At 35.1% G+C, this 14,168-nt stretch overlaps 1 protein-coding gene across 1 annotated transcript in view; it reads right to left on the reverse strand.

The window, feature by feature from the left end:
* Positions 1–9,379: 9,379 nt before the first annotated feature.
* The window catches only part of LOC141338757 (armadillo-like helical domain-containing protein 3), a 41,728-nt gene continuing 36,939 nt past the window's right edge, over positions 9,380–14,168 (reverse strand). The window contains exon 26 of the mRNA XM_073844373.1: positions 9,380–13,096. Coding sequence (XP_073700474.1) covers positions 13,004–13,096 — 93 coding nt within the window. The 3' untranslated portion in view covers positions 9,380–13,003. The remainder of the gene's footprint in view (positions 13,097–14,168) is intronic.

The following is a 14,168-nucleotide window of genomic DNA, read 5'->3' on the forward strand; positions in this document are numbered from 1 at the left end:
TAATATTATAATTTAATATAATAATAAATAATTAATAATAGAATAATATAATATAATATTCTAAAAACAAAAAACTAACTTTCTAAGAATTTGAAAATTAACATTCTGGGAATGTTAGAATATTGTTAGAATAGTGTTCTACAAACCAAAAACTAACTTACTGGGAACCAAAAACTAATGCTCTGGAAACGTTAGAATAAAGTTCTAAAAACCAAAAATTTACTTTCTGGAAACATTAGAATACAGTTAGAATAGCATTCTACAAACCAAAAACTAACTTTCTGGGAATGTTAGAATAATGTTAGGAGAACGTTAGAATAACACTATAAAAACCAAGAACTAACTTTCTAAAAACTTGAAAATTAACGTTCTGGGAATGTTACAATATTGTTAGAATAGTGTTTTACAAACCAAAAAGTAACTTACTGGGAACTAAAAACAAATGTTCTGGGAATGTTAGAATAATGTTAGGAGAACGTTAGAATAATGTTCTAAAACCAAAAACGAACTTTCTGGGAACCAAAAACTAAGATTCTGGGAACATTGGAATAACATTCTACAAATCAAAAACAAACTTTCTGGGAACATTAGAATAATGCTAGAATAATGTTCTACAAACCAAAAAGCAACGTTCTGGACACCAAAAACTAACTGGAGAACATTGGAATAATGTTCTAACAACCAAGAAGTAACTTTCCGGGAATGATAGAATAATGTTAGGAGAACGTTGGAATAACGTTCTAACAACCAAGAACTAACTTTCTGGGAATGATAGAATAATGTTAGGAGAACGTTGGAATAACGTTCTAACAACCAAGAACTAACTTTCTGGGAACCAAAAACAAATGTTCTGGGAAAGTTAGAATAATGTTATAAAAACCTACTATACTGGGTCATGACTGTGCTGGATGATTGATGACTGTACAGCGGAGGGATCATGTTGGAGTAAGAAGGTTAGGGAAATGTTATAAAAATGTAGAGGAAACATTCAAATAATGTTATAGTAACACTATGCAAACCAAAACCAAACCTTAACAATATAATGTTAGAATAGTGTTCTAAAAGCCAAAAACTAACTTTCTGGGAACCAAAAACTAAGGTTCTGGGAATGTTAGAATCATGTAGGGAAAACATTTGAATAACATTCTAAAAACCAAGAACTATCTTTCTGGGAACCAAAAAGGTAATGTTCTGGGAATGTTAGAATAACGCTCTAACAACCAAGGAATTTGATTTCTGGGAATCAAAAACGAATGTCCAGGAACGTTAAAATAACGTTCTACAAACCAAAAACGAACTTTCTGGGAACCAAAAACGTTCTGGGAACATTCTACAAACAAATAAACAAACAAAAACCTAACGTTCTGGGAACCAAACATTTTTAGCTGTGGCTACACAAAATATACCCTGAAATGTAGTATTTATAAATGTCTACTAAAAACAGTGCCCAAACTTGATCTAGCTAGACTAGATCTATCTTATTAATTATTTGAATACATCAAACTATTTCAATATTTGTATTTTTGTGTCAGTAGTTGTTTTGTTTATTAAAAAGGGATATTATACCTTTTTATTTATATATGGTATGTATTGTCTTTTATTGATTTACTCAGGCCATCCAAGATGTAGGTGAAAATGCGGTGTAGCTTAAATAGAAACGTGTAGTCAATGAATCTATCTAAACTGTTCTAGTTTAAACTATCTTGTATTGGTGGCCTGCTTCCCGTGTTTACCTGGGCGTCCTCAGCTCCAGCCTTGCACCCAGTCAAAGCGTGCGAAGGCGCCTCACCCCAGGGTTTGCACGAGTAAACTTGATGCTGCTTCGCGGCACAACGGAGCAGCAGACACGTCAAGTCCTTCGCGGGAGGTGCGTTTAGCGTACGCAACCCACGAATGAAGCTTCATGGGGAAACTTCACCTGACCGTTTGTATTAAACTTACCTTTCCGTCCTGCAGTTAAACACACACTGACTGAGAGAGAAAGAGAGAATTCTCAGGAGACTGAAGGCGCGAATCTTCAAAACGCGGTTTCCTCATGGTCTTTGTTTATATACAGTATATTTTAGAAGAGGGGTTAATGTTTTGTATATGTGACCCAATTTCCCCCAAAATATATCCTTGATTTAAGTTATGTTAAAGTCTTTTATTATACAATATCTAGAAATGTGCCTTTCGATCAGTTCAAGAAAGAATGAACTAAACGAAAAGCAAGAATAAAGGCAAAAGTTGAAAGAGAGATTAAACAGTGGAAATGTGGTTGGGCAAGATATTGAAAAAGCTGTGATAAATGCAAAACGCTTATATACCTAATGGAAGATTAAAACAGCATGGTTTTTATGCAGTTCAGATTTATAGAGCACTCTGAACAATAGATACGTCTATATAAGCGGCTTTTCAGGAAATCCGTCCAAACACGAACTCCCAGAGAAACCCAGCAGCCATCCATCTCCTCACACTGACACATGAAGTAGCCAGAGATGAGTTTGTTATGCATGTTTATTTGTTTGGCAATATGTATGCTCAGAATCAGATTGTCATTGACAAAATCTTGTAATTTCTATGAAAACTAATTTTCGCCACGGAATAAGAAACAAAAACAGCAACAAAAAAAAAAGGGTATTTTCGACTTTTTATCTCACATTTCACATCTGACCTTCTTTCTCAGAATTAAAAGATATAAACTAAGAACGGTGAGAAAAACTCTTAGAGGGTGGATAGTTCACCCAAAAATTAAGATTGTCGTTAGTTTCTCAACCTCATGTCGTTCCAAACCCATACCTTCTTTCATCTTCAGAACACAAATAATAAGACATTTTTAATGAAATCCAAGAGCTCTCTGACTCTCCATAGATAGCCACTGTAAAAAATGACAGTGAATTTAACGGTAAAAAACTGTAAAAATGCTACGGTAAAAACCTGTGAAATGGTTAACGGTAAGTTCCCCTTCTATATACAGTGAAAAACACGGTGTTGGACATTGTATTTAATTTTTACGGTAGTATACCGTTTTTGGAAGTGAAAAAGAACGTAAAATTTACAGTGAATAACCGTAAATTGACATTCCCAGAATTCCCTGAATTTCCTTTTTTTTTTCATTTGATGTTTTTTTGTTGTAGAAATAACTACATTTTAATTTTTTTCTTGGCAGTTTTGTACATTAGGGTTGTATGCTACATCTAATGTTGTTAAATTAATGTTTTTTGCATTATTTCAGTTTTATGTGTGTTACCATGATGGTGTTTAGTGTTTGTGTGAATGACACTGTGAACCTTCTATATATGTTATTATTATTTAAAACATCTGTGCGATGGACTTTGGTTCATCATCTGATGTTGTCATCACTGTATTACAAAGGTACAAAACAGATTTCAGTGCTTCAAAAAGTTGGTACATTACCATTATATGAGTTACGGTTTTTAGTATGAAATTACGGTATTTACCTGTAAATTTAAGTGAAAACCTTAAAATGTAAAACATTGCTACCGTATTTTTTACGGTAAAATTCTGGCAACCACAGCTGCCAGTCTTTTACCGTAAATTTTATTTCCAGTGAGGGGTTCTACCATGTTCAAGATGCAGAAAGGTACTGTTACGTCCTCGGACATATATTATTCTTTGTATTAACTTTTGTCTTCATTTCTGATTTTTTGTTGCATTGCGTGCTTAGCGTTATGCGCAGTCTCTCTCTTTCCCTCTCTCTCCTTCTGGCAGCGCTTGATTTGGATTAGCTGAAGGAGATTGCGTGGCAAGCGGGATCCTTGAATACTAGGAAGCAGAGCAGTGTTGGAGAGCTTCTGTCGAGAGCGTGTTGAAGCTCCGTCGTGCCTCCTCTGTCTCCTGCCCCAGACAACCTAAATTTAATTGTACTGTGTTGTGACTAACGTTGTGGTAGAAGCACGACTGAAATTAAGTGCGAGTAAGGTGTACCGCGGAGCTTTCGCTCTAACGCGGCTGTGTAAAAGTTTGTTTCTTCTAACCTGCAGTTAAGTTTGTAACCAATATTCGTTGTCTGTTTTGATTATTCGTTAGTTATAATAATATTTTGTTAATATAGAAGCAAGCAGGTTGGGGATTGCCTTTTTCTTTGTGTACAAATTTTTTTTTAAGTTAAGGAGTCAGGGAAGGCTGCTCCTGTATTTCTTCTGAGAGTTTTGTTTTTCATAGGAAATTTAGCTCTGAAACCTTTAGTTAGTTTTCCGTTTGTTTGTTTTTTTGGCCTTTGATCCCCTTCCGAAGAGAAATGCTTCTAACAGTCTGTAACAATAAACGTTTTTATTTTTTTTTTGTGTGTGTAACTTGAAATTATCTCCGTGGTCATTTTTGAGCTGGGACAGGAGAGAGGGGTGTTCTTTTCCTTAAAATTTTACCTTTTTTTGTAAATCTTGTCACTGGCCTTCCAACCTAGACTGGAGAGGTCGTGACAGTACCAAGTACAGTCGTGGCCAAAAGTTTTGAGAATTACATAAATATTGGAAATTGTAAAAGTTGCTGCTTAAGTTTTTATAATAGCAATTTGCATATACTCCAGAATGTTATGAAGAGTGATCAGATGAATTGCATAGTCCTTCTTTGCCATGAAAATTAACTTAATCCCGAAAAAAACTTTCCACTGCATTTCATTGCTGTCATTAAAGGACCTGCTGAGATCATTTCAGTAATCGTCTTGTTAACTCAGGTGAGAATGTTGACGAGCACAAGGCTGGAGATCATTATGTCAGGCTGATTGGGTTAGAATGGCAGACTTGACATGTTAAAAGGAGGGTGATGCTTGAAATCATTGTTCTTCCATTGTTAACTATGGTGACCTGCAAAGAAATGCGTGCAGCCATCATTGCGTTGCATAAAAAGGGCTTCACAGGCAAGGCTATTGTGGCTACTAAGATTGCACCTAAATCAACAATTTACAGGATCATCAAGAACTTCAAGGAAAGAGGTTCAATTCTTGTTAAGAAGGCTTCAGGGCGTCCATGAAAGTCCAGCAAGCGCCAGGATGGTCTCCTAAAGAGGATTGAGCTGCGGGATCGGAGTGCCACCAGTGCAGAGCTTGCTCAGGAATGGCAGCAGGCAGGTGTGAGCGCATCTGACGCACAGTGAGGCCAAGACTTTTGGAAGATGGCCTGGTGTCAAGAAGGGCAGCAAAGAAGCCACTTCTCTCCAAAAAAAAAAACATCAGGGACAGATTGATCTTCTGCAAAAAGTATGGTGAATGGACTGCTGAAGACTGGGGCAAAGTCATATTCTCCGATGAAGCCTCTTTCCGATTGTTTGGGGCATCTGGAAAAAGGCTTGTCCGGAGAAGAAAAGGTGAGCGCGACCATCAGTCCTGTGTCATGCCAACAGTAAAGCATCCTGAGACCATTCATGTGTGGGGTTGCTTCTCATCCAAGGGAGTGGGCTCACTCACAATTTTGCCCAAAAACACAGCCATGAATAAAGAATGGTACCAAAACACCCTCCAACAGCAACTTCTTCCAACAATCCAACAACAGTTTGGTGAAGAACAATGCATTTTCCAGCACGATGGAGCACCGTGCCATAAGGCAAAAGTGATAACTAAGTGGCTCAGGGACCAAAATGTTGAAACTTTGGGTGCATGGTCTGGAAACTCCCCAGATCTTGTGGTCAATCCTCAAGAGGCGGGTGGACAAACAAAAACCCACTAATTCTGACAAACTCCAAGAAGTGATTATGAAAGAATGGGTTGCTATCAGTCAGGATTTGGCCCAGAAGTTGATTGAGAGCATGCCCAGTCGAACTGCAGAGGTCCTGAAAAAGAAGGGCCAACACTGCAAATACTGACTCTTTGCATAAATGTCATGTAATTGTCGATAAAAGCCTTTGAAACGTATGAAGTGCTTGTGATTATATTTCAGTACATCCCAGAAACAACTGAAACAAAGATCTAAAAGCAGTTTAGCAGCAAACCTTGTGAAAACTAATATTTGTGTCATTCTCAAAACCTTTGGCCACGACTGTATATCGACAAAATAGTCCATGTGACATCAGTGGTTCAATCGTAATTTTATAAAACTCAAGTTGAAAGACCTTTGCTCTCTGTGGAGAGTCAGAGAGCTCTCAGATTTTATCAAAGTAGCTTAATTTGTGGTCTGAAGTTGAACGAAGGTCTTATGGTGTGTTCACACCAAAAGCGAATTTAATGAGTAGATTACATACAAAGTCAATGCAAACACGCAAACAGAGGCAAATTCGGGCCGGGCGACGGAAGCGACGCGAAAAGTGTGTCGCGTTTGTTGCAACCGCGCAATATTCACCTCAATCGAGTCTTCTGCGCAGGTTATAAAAATTTCTACTTGAGCAGAAAATTTGCACGCGTTCTAGAACTATACTTTTAAAAGTTTATATCTACCAATTCGAAATGTATGCCCCGAATTCTGAATAAGATGTAAACTCATTTGCAAGTCGCAATTACCTTCTTTCCCCCCTTCCATACATTTTAATCGAATTCCTGCCATCAGGAATTTCATGTTAATGCGTGGTCATACAGTTGTTCAGTTAATTTTTGCAGGCAAAATCCAGTAATTTCCAAAGTAATCAGAAAATTTTGTATGAGAGTGAAAGATTCCCAAAGGCAAATTTTGCTAAGAGTATTAGTTGGTCACAGGGATTTGTGCATCAAAAACTAAGAAGCTTCCCCTGAATTCAGAAGTAGTTCCTTCATTGTATTATATACAATCCAGTTTCCTCATTTTAGCTAAACTGTTGCCACAAAAAAAGAATTTGTTTTTCTATTGCTTCTTAAATCATGGCCATGTTGTAGTAATTTGTTCACTTGTTTTGATTTCATTAAATCAATTTAATGCAACGTGGCCTAATATTTTAAACCAAGAGAACAAACTCTTAAATCGTGGCCAATATACAGTGCCTTGCGAAAATATTCATACCCCTTTATTTTTTTTGTTTCACGTTTTATGTTGCGGCCTTATGTTAAACTGCTTTAAAAAAAAAAAAAAAAAAAAAAAAAATTCCATTGCATAAGTATTCATACCCTTTTCTGGGACACTTCAAATGTAGCTCAGAAGCATATTGCTTGCAGATGTTACTACACTTCGAGGAAAATTTATTTCAATGAGCATGATTTGGAAAGGCACACACCTCTCAGAAAAGGTCTAACAGCTGAAAATGCATATCAGAGCAAAAACCAAGCCCTGAGGTCAAAATAACTGCCTGTAGAGCTCAGTGACAGACTTGCATCAAGGCACAGATCTGGGGAAGATTTCAGAAATAAATTCAGATGCATTGAAGGTTCACAGAAGCTTGTAGCCTCCATAAACCATAACGGAAGACGCTTGGAACAACCAGGACTCTTCGTAGAGTTGGCCTCCTGACCAAACTGAGCAATTGATGGAGAAGGACCTTGTCTAAAGTGGTGACCAAGAAGCTGATGGTCACTCAAGTTGAGCTCCATGAACATATGTGAAGATAGGAAAAACTTACAGAAGAACAAACATCACTGCACCAATCTGGGCTTTATTTTGGTGTGGTCAAAATCAATCCTCTCCTCAGTGAAGACACATGAAAACACACTTGGAATTTGCAAAAAAGCACCTAAAGGACCCTCAGACTGTGAAAAACAAGATTATCTGGTCTGATGAACCTCATTTCCAAGCATCATGTTTGAAGTAAACCAGACACTGCTCAGCAGAGTACCATCTCTTAAGTACCAAAGGCTGTTTTGAGCAGCAGGGACTGAGCAACTTGTAGAAGAAAAGCTCAGTGCACCAAAATATTGAGATTGATGAGCCTTAAAGAAAACCCAGTCCAGAGCATTCAGAAGCTCAGACTGGGCAGAAGGTCCACCTTCCAACAGGACAATGACCCTCAGCACACAGCAAGAGTGGCTTATAGACAGCTTGGGCTTGAACCCAATCAAACATTTCTGGAGAAACCTGAAAATGACCATCTATCCTCATCCAAGCCGACAGCGCTTGAGAGGTGAAGAGGTGAGACGAAGAATGGAAGATAATTGCAAAATGCAAATGCAAATGCAAATCTTGTTGCATCCTATCCAAAAAGACAGCGCTTGAGAGGTGAAGAGGTGAGACGAAGAATGGAAGATAATTGCAAAATGCAAATGCAAATGCAAATCTTGTTGCATCCTATCCAAAAAGACTTGAGGCTGTGAAGGTGCTTTAACTAAGTACTGAGTTAAGGGTATGAATACTTATGGAATGTACTGATTTCAGGGTTTTATTTTTTTGTTTTTTGCTTTGTCATTAAGGTGCATGGAGTGTGAATTGATGTGGGAAAAAAAAAAAAGTTATTTAAAGCAGGCTACAACTTAAAATGTGAATTAAGGGGTGTGAATACTTTTGCAAGGCACTGTTGCCGATAATGCATTACAAGTAATCAGATTACTTTTTGCAAGTAACTAGTAAAGGAACTTCACTCATCAGACTGACAAACAGAGAAGCATGATTCGTCACTGCAGAGAATAGGTTTCCACTGCTCCAGAGTCTAGTATCGGCGTGCTTTACACATTACATCCGATGCTAGGCATTGCACTTGCTGATGTTAATGCCAGTTAAAGTTTGGAGCACTTTAATTATAAAATCAGCAAAGCACTGGCAAATTTTATAAACCAGCACTTGATGGCTTTACGTGGTCTTCAGCTTCAAATTGCTGCGGTTCCTAAATGCTTCCACTTTCCAATAACACCAAATCTGATGGTGCAAAACAATCGAAATATTGAGAAAATCGCTTTTAAAGTTCTTGGCAATGCACATTACTAATCAAAGCTTAAGTTTTAATATATTTAAGGGAGGAACTTTACAAAAGATCTTCATGGAACATGATCTTTATTTAATATCCTAATGATTTTTCCGTTCCTAAATGCTTCCACTTTCTAATAACACCAAATCTAGAATCTAAGGGTGCAAAAACTCTAAATATTGAGAAATTGCCTTTAAATTTGTTCTTGGCAATGCATATTACTAATCAAAACTTAAGTTGTAATATATTTACAGGAGGAACTTTACAAAATATCTTCATGGAACGTGATTTAATTAATATCCTAATGATTTTGGGCATAAAATCAATAATTTTGACTAATACAAAATATACCTGGTCCAGGGTCACGTATGTTTGTAAATGGTGCTTGACTTTATGCACCACTGGCAATGGGTTTGATTGAAACACGTTCCAATATATTTGTCCTCAGAGTCGCCACAACTCGCATTTAAGCAGATAATGTTATCTTTATATGGCATATGCCCTTCTGAAGGAGAAAGTAAAGCTCTTTTTTTATCACTCCGCCACACGAACGTCTCCAACTTGGTGGCCATTGAGGGAAAAAGAAAATCCTTGGAAGGGAGTTTAACTCGATAAAAAGTTGAACCACAAACCAAGACACTGGCCATCATTGAGTATGTTGTACAAAATAAGATTTAATAAGGAAACAAACACCCATAAATAAGAATACTAAGGCAAAGGAAGTCAAATACGCATTCAAGCCCAGGAAGAATTTACAAAGAGTTTCTTTGAAATGTGTTCGTTTTATTTAGTTGTCCTCCAAGTGTTGGTTTAAAATTGGGCTGATTTGTAATAGAACTGGTTGGGATTCTAAAAGGGGTTTTCTAGAACTAGCTTTCAGTGGAGTATCAGATTAATACATTGGTTTCTTTCTTTACCCAGTGTTATACAACTCTACACACAGCTGTTTGTACACCGCAACTTCATATCTTTCCGTGATGCCACACTGAAACGTCTTGCAATACTGGGAAATACTGAGAGTTAGGAGAATTTAGAGATTTTTAAAAAATTAATGCACTTATAGTCAAGGGTGAATCTCATGAAAACCGACTGGAAATGTCCAGGTCACGTTTTAAAAAGCTGAAGAAATAGGAAATTACATTTTGCTTTAAAACGAAGTCTATTTTCCTTTACATGCCAAGAAAATTTAATTCTCTCCTTTAGTTCTCATTAAAGTAAATAGGTATAAAGGTGTATTATTTAAATTTATTTAATTCCAAAGTGCAATTATAATTATGCATTATGGTGCTTCTTTAGTAAAAAAAATAAAATAATGTCTTATGGTACAATGAGAATGTTTTTTAAAACAAAAGTTTGAAAGGAAATGTGCTGAAACCTGTTTTAGGCAATAAGCATATTACTATTTGTTTGCATTGGGATATAAATTTACAACTAAATTATCATTACCGTAAGTATGCATAATGGTAGTATGTGTGGAAGCCCGTTTTTGCCACTGAATAAAGAATAAAAAATAAAAAAAGATAATTGCTACTTCCTCAAAATTTTTACTTTTCTCCTGTAATTGCAAGTTCACACTGACAATTGGCGAGAACTTGCAAAACTTGAAATAAAGTTTGAGATAAATTCACAATTTTGACTTTTTTCCTCATAATTGAGAATTTATATCACGTAATTGTGACTTTTTTCTCAGAATTGCGAGATTTTATCTCATATTTGTGACTTTTCTCAAAATTGCGGGTTTTTATCACGTAATTGTGACTTTTGTTCTTAGAACTGCTAATTTATATCACGTAATTGTGACTTTTCTCAAAATTGCAATATTTTATCTCATAATTGTGACTTTCTAGAACTGCGAATTTATATCTCGTAATTGTGAATTTTTTCAAAATTTAGTTTATATTGCACTATTTAAAAAAAAGTCAGAATTTCAGGAGAAACACAATTCACAAAAGTTTATATTTCGTAAATTGTGTTTTTTTTTTTCTTAGAACTGCAAGTTTATATCTTGTAATTGTGACCTTTTTCTGAATTGCAAGTTCATATCGCGGTATTCTGACTAACTCACAATTATGAGTTTGTATCTCAATTCTGAGAAAAAAGTCAGAAACTGCAAATTTATCTCGTAATCGTGACTTTTTTCTTAGAACTGAAAGTTTATATCTTGTAATTGTGACTTGTATTTGTAACTTTTTTGCCTAGAACTGTAAATTTATCTCGTAATTGTGACTTTTCTCAGAATTGTGAGTTTTTTTCATCTCATAACTGTTTTTTTTTTCTTAGAACTGCAAGGTTATATCTTGTAATTGTGACTTTTTTTTAGAACTGCTATCTTCTAAATGTGACTTTTCACAAAAATGAGTTTATATCACACTATTTAAAAAAAAATAAGAATTGTGAGTTTTAATGTAGCAATTCTTACTCTTCTCGAGTTTTTGATTTAGAATTTTTTTTCCTAACAAAAGCAAGTTTATATCGCAGTATTCTGACTTTTTAACTTGCGATTGTACGTTTACATCTCAATTCTGCAAAAAATTGCATGTTTTTCTCAGAATTCTAAATCTTTTCTTGCAGTTGCAAGTTTATATCACAGTATTCTGACTTCATAACTTGCAATTATAAGTTTATATCTCAATTCTGAGAAAAAAAAAGTCAGAATTTTGAGTTTTTATTTAGAAATTCTGACTTTTTTCCCGCAATTGTGAGTTTTTATTTAGAAATTCTGAGAAAAAAAGTCAGAATTGTAGGTTTTTATATAGCAATTCTGGCTTTTTTCTAGTAATTACACGTTTATATAGCACTATTCTCACTTTTTAACTGGCAATCGTACGTTTCTATCTCAATTCTGAGAAAAAAATTGTTTTTATCTCACAATTCTGACTTATTTCTCACAATTGAGAGTTTATATTTGACAATTCAGCGAAAAAAAGTCAGAACTGAGACATATACTTGCAATTGTGATAGGAAAAAGTCAGAATTGTGAGTTTTTATTTAGAAATTTTGATAAAAAAGTCAGAATTGTAGGTTGTTATATAGCAATTCTGGCTTTTTTCTAGTAATTACACATTTATATCGCACTATTCTCACTTTTTAACTGGCAATTATAAGTTTCTATCTCAATTCTGAGAAAAAAATGTTTTTATCTCATAATTCTGACTTTTTTCTCACAATTGTGAATCTATATTTGACAATTCAGCGAAAAAAAGTCAGAACTGAGACATATACTTGCAATTGTGAGAGGAAAAAGTCAGAATTGTAGGTTTTTATATAGCAATTCTGGAGGAAAAAGTCAAAATTGTGAGTTTTTATTTAGAAATTCTGAGAAAAAAGTCAGAATTGTAGGTTTTTATATAGGAATTCTGTCTTTTTTCTAGTAATTGCACGTTTATATCGCACTTTTTAACTGGCAATTGTAAGTTTATATCTCAATTGTTTTTATCTCACAATTCTGACTTTTTCTCACAATTGAGTTTATATTTGACAATTCAGCGAAAAAAAAAAAATCAGAATTGCGATGTGAACTCACAATCGCGAGAAAAAAGTAATTGTGAGAAAAACTGCTTTAATAAACTTTTTTTTTTTTTTTTCACATTTTTTATTCAGTGTCAGAAACAGGCTTCCATAAGTAAGTTTTAATCTGAATTTATAGTTTTAAATAATAATAATAATAATAAAAGGACGTAAAATGAACGCATCTTGTTAATAAGAATGAGGCATTACAGTAATAAAAATCTTTTCTTTTTTTGCATTACAATAATGAGAATTAGGAGAAAATGTGTTTAATTGTCATGAAAATATGTCTTAATGGCTTCATTTTATTAATGCAAATTATAATTTTCTTTCTTTCGAGTGCATGCTGGAGTATTGTGACCCAGGCATTTCTTTTTCAGCTTCATGCAAATAGGATCTTTGTTTGCATTCACTCTAAATACAGAAAAGAGCTGAAAATCAGTGGTAATTCTGTGTGAGCACATTGGTTTTCATCAGTTTGGTACTAAGGCAATGAAGAATCAATAGAAACAACACCGGACCGCCAATAAAAGAAGAAAAAAAAATATACAAGAACCAAAAATACGGGGTAGTAGAATCAAAATTCACATTGTGCAAAGTTGGGCTGATTGCTTTGTTAAGCCAATACGAGTCTGTTCTGAGCACAACCAAACTCACACACTGCATCAGCAACACAGCCTGAAGATCAAATCCAGTTGTGGAGAGTCTGGTGTAACGTTGGATGTCAGTATGAAGGTCCTGAATGCAGGTCAAAGGTCCCGTGGTTTCAGGATATCGAGGAGAACTCCTTCAGCAGGACGTCCTGACTCATGGTACTCAGAGACACGTTCTTCCTCACGTTCAGACTGATGGAGCGAACCTAAAACACAAAACCAGCATCTGTGCATCAAAACTAACTCATTTGCTAAGTTCGCCTCACATTAACATTCAACGCAGCAACATTAACATTATCAGCAAGTTACTAGCATGTCATTAACATGTTTCTAGCTTTATTATCAAGTTGCTAGCATGTTTCTGACATGTTTCATATTACTGTTAAACAATTTTGCCATATGATTAATTTTTTTTATTTTGTTATTATTTTGTAGAAATTCTGTGTTTTCTGTTTTATTATTAGGCTATTACTGATTTATTACAAATTTATCATCAAAAACAACATTAATCAAATTAATGAATAAAAACTGAAGATAAAATGAACAATGAAATTTTTGAAATTTGAAGGCAAAAGATGCTGCATAATAAAGGTTTTTAGGCTAAATTAAAACACAGATTAAAATTTGTGCAATATATTTTGGTGAAAAGTTTACTTTTTTATAACAGTTTTTTTTTTTTTTTTAGAAAATAAAATCATTTTCATTAAATGCAATAATATTATGATACACTACTACTTAAATATTAAATATAAATATTTTTAGGGCTGGTCCGAATTCCTTTTTTGAGCTTCGAAGCTTCGGTAGTAATCAACATTGTATATTCGAAGCTTCGGTGGGAGGGGCTGAACATATTCTTCTCTCTAATAAAGGCAGGAATCTCTGTATGTCTTTCTGTTTGCATTTTTATTATGTCGAGAACAGTTCATCCAAACGATTTTTGCTGTGGACCCAAGGGAGTGCAGTGTTGCATTTTGGTGCAATATGGACACACCACACGTTCAGAATTAATAAATTGTAATAGAACATTGCTAGTTGGATGCGGCGTGCCTCACGCAGGCAGAGCTTATGCTTCATGAACGGACACCGCGCTACAAAACACACAGGTCTGTTAAGAGCAATACTTTTAATAAGGTAGCCTAACATTTTTTAACAAAACAAATCACTCCCAAATCCCAAACTCCCCCCCCCCCCCCCCCGGCCTGACTGAACTTTATAGTGTCTCTCAAATATTACTCAATCTCTCTCTTTTTTTTTTTTTTTTGCTGTCTCTGTGTTAGT

The sequence above is a fragment of the Garra rufa genome, chromosome 7 (assembly GCF_049309525.1).
Source record: "Garra rufa chromosome 7, GarRuf1.0, whole genome shotgun sequence".
In the NCBI taxonomy this organism is placed as follows: domain Eukaryota; kingdom Metazoa; phylum Chordata; class Actinopteri; order Cypriniformes; family Cyprinidae; genus Garra; species Garra rufa.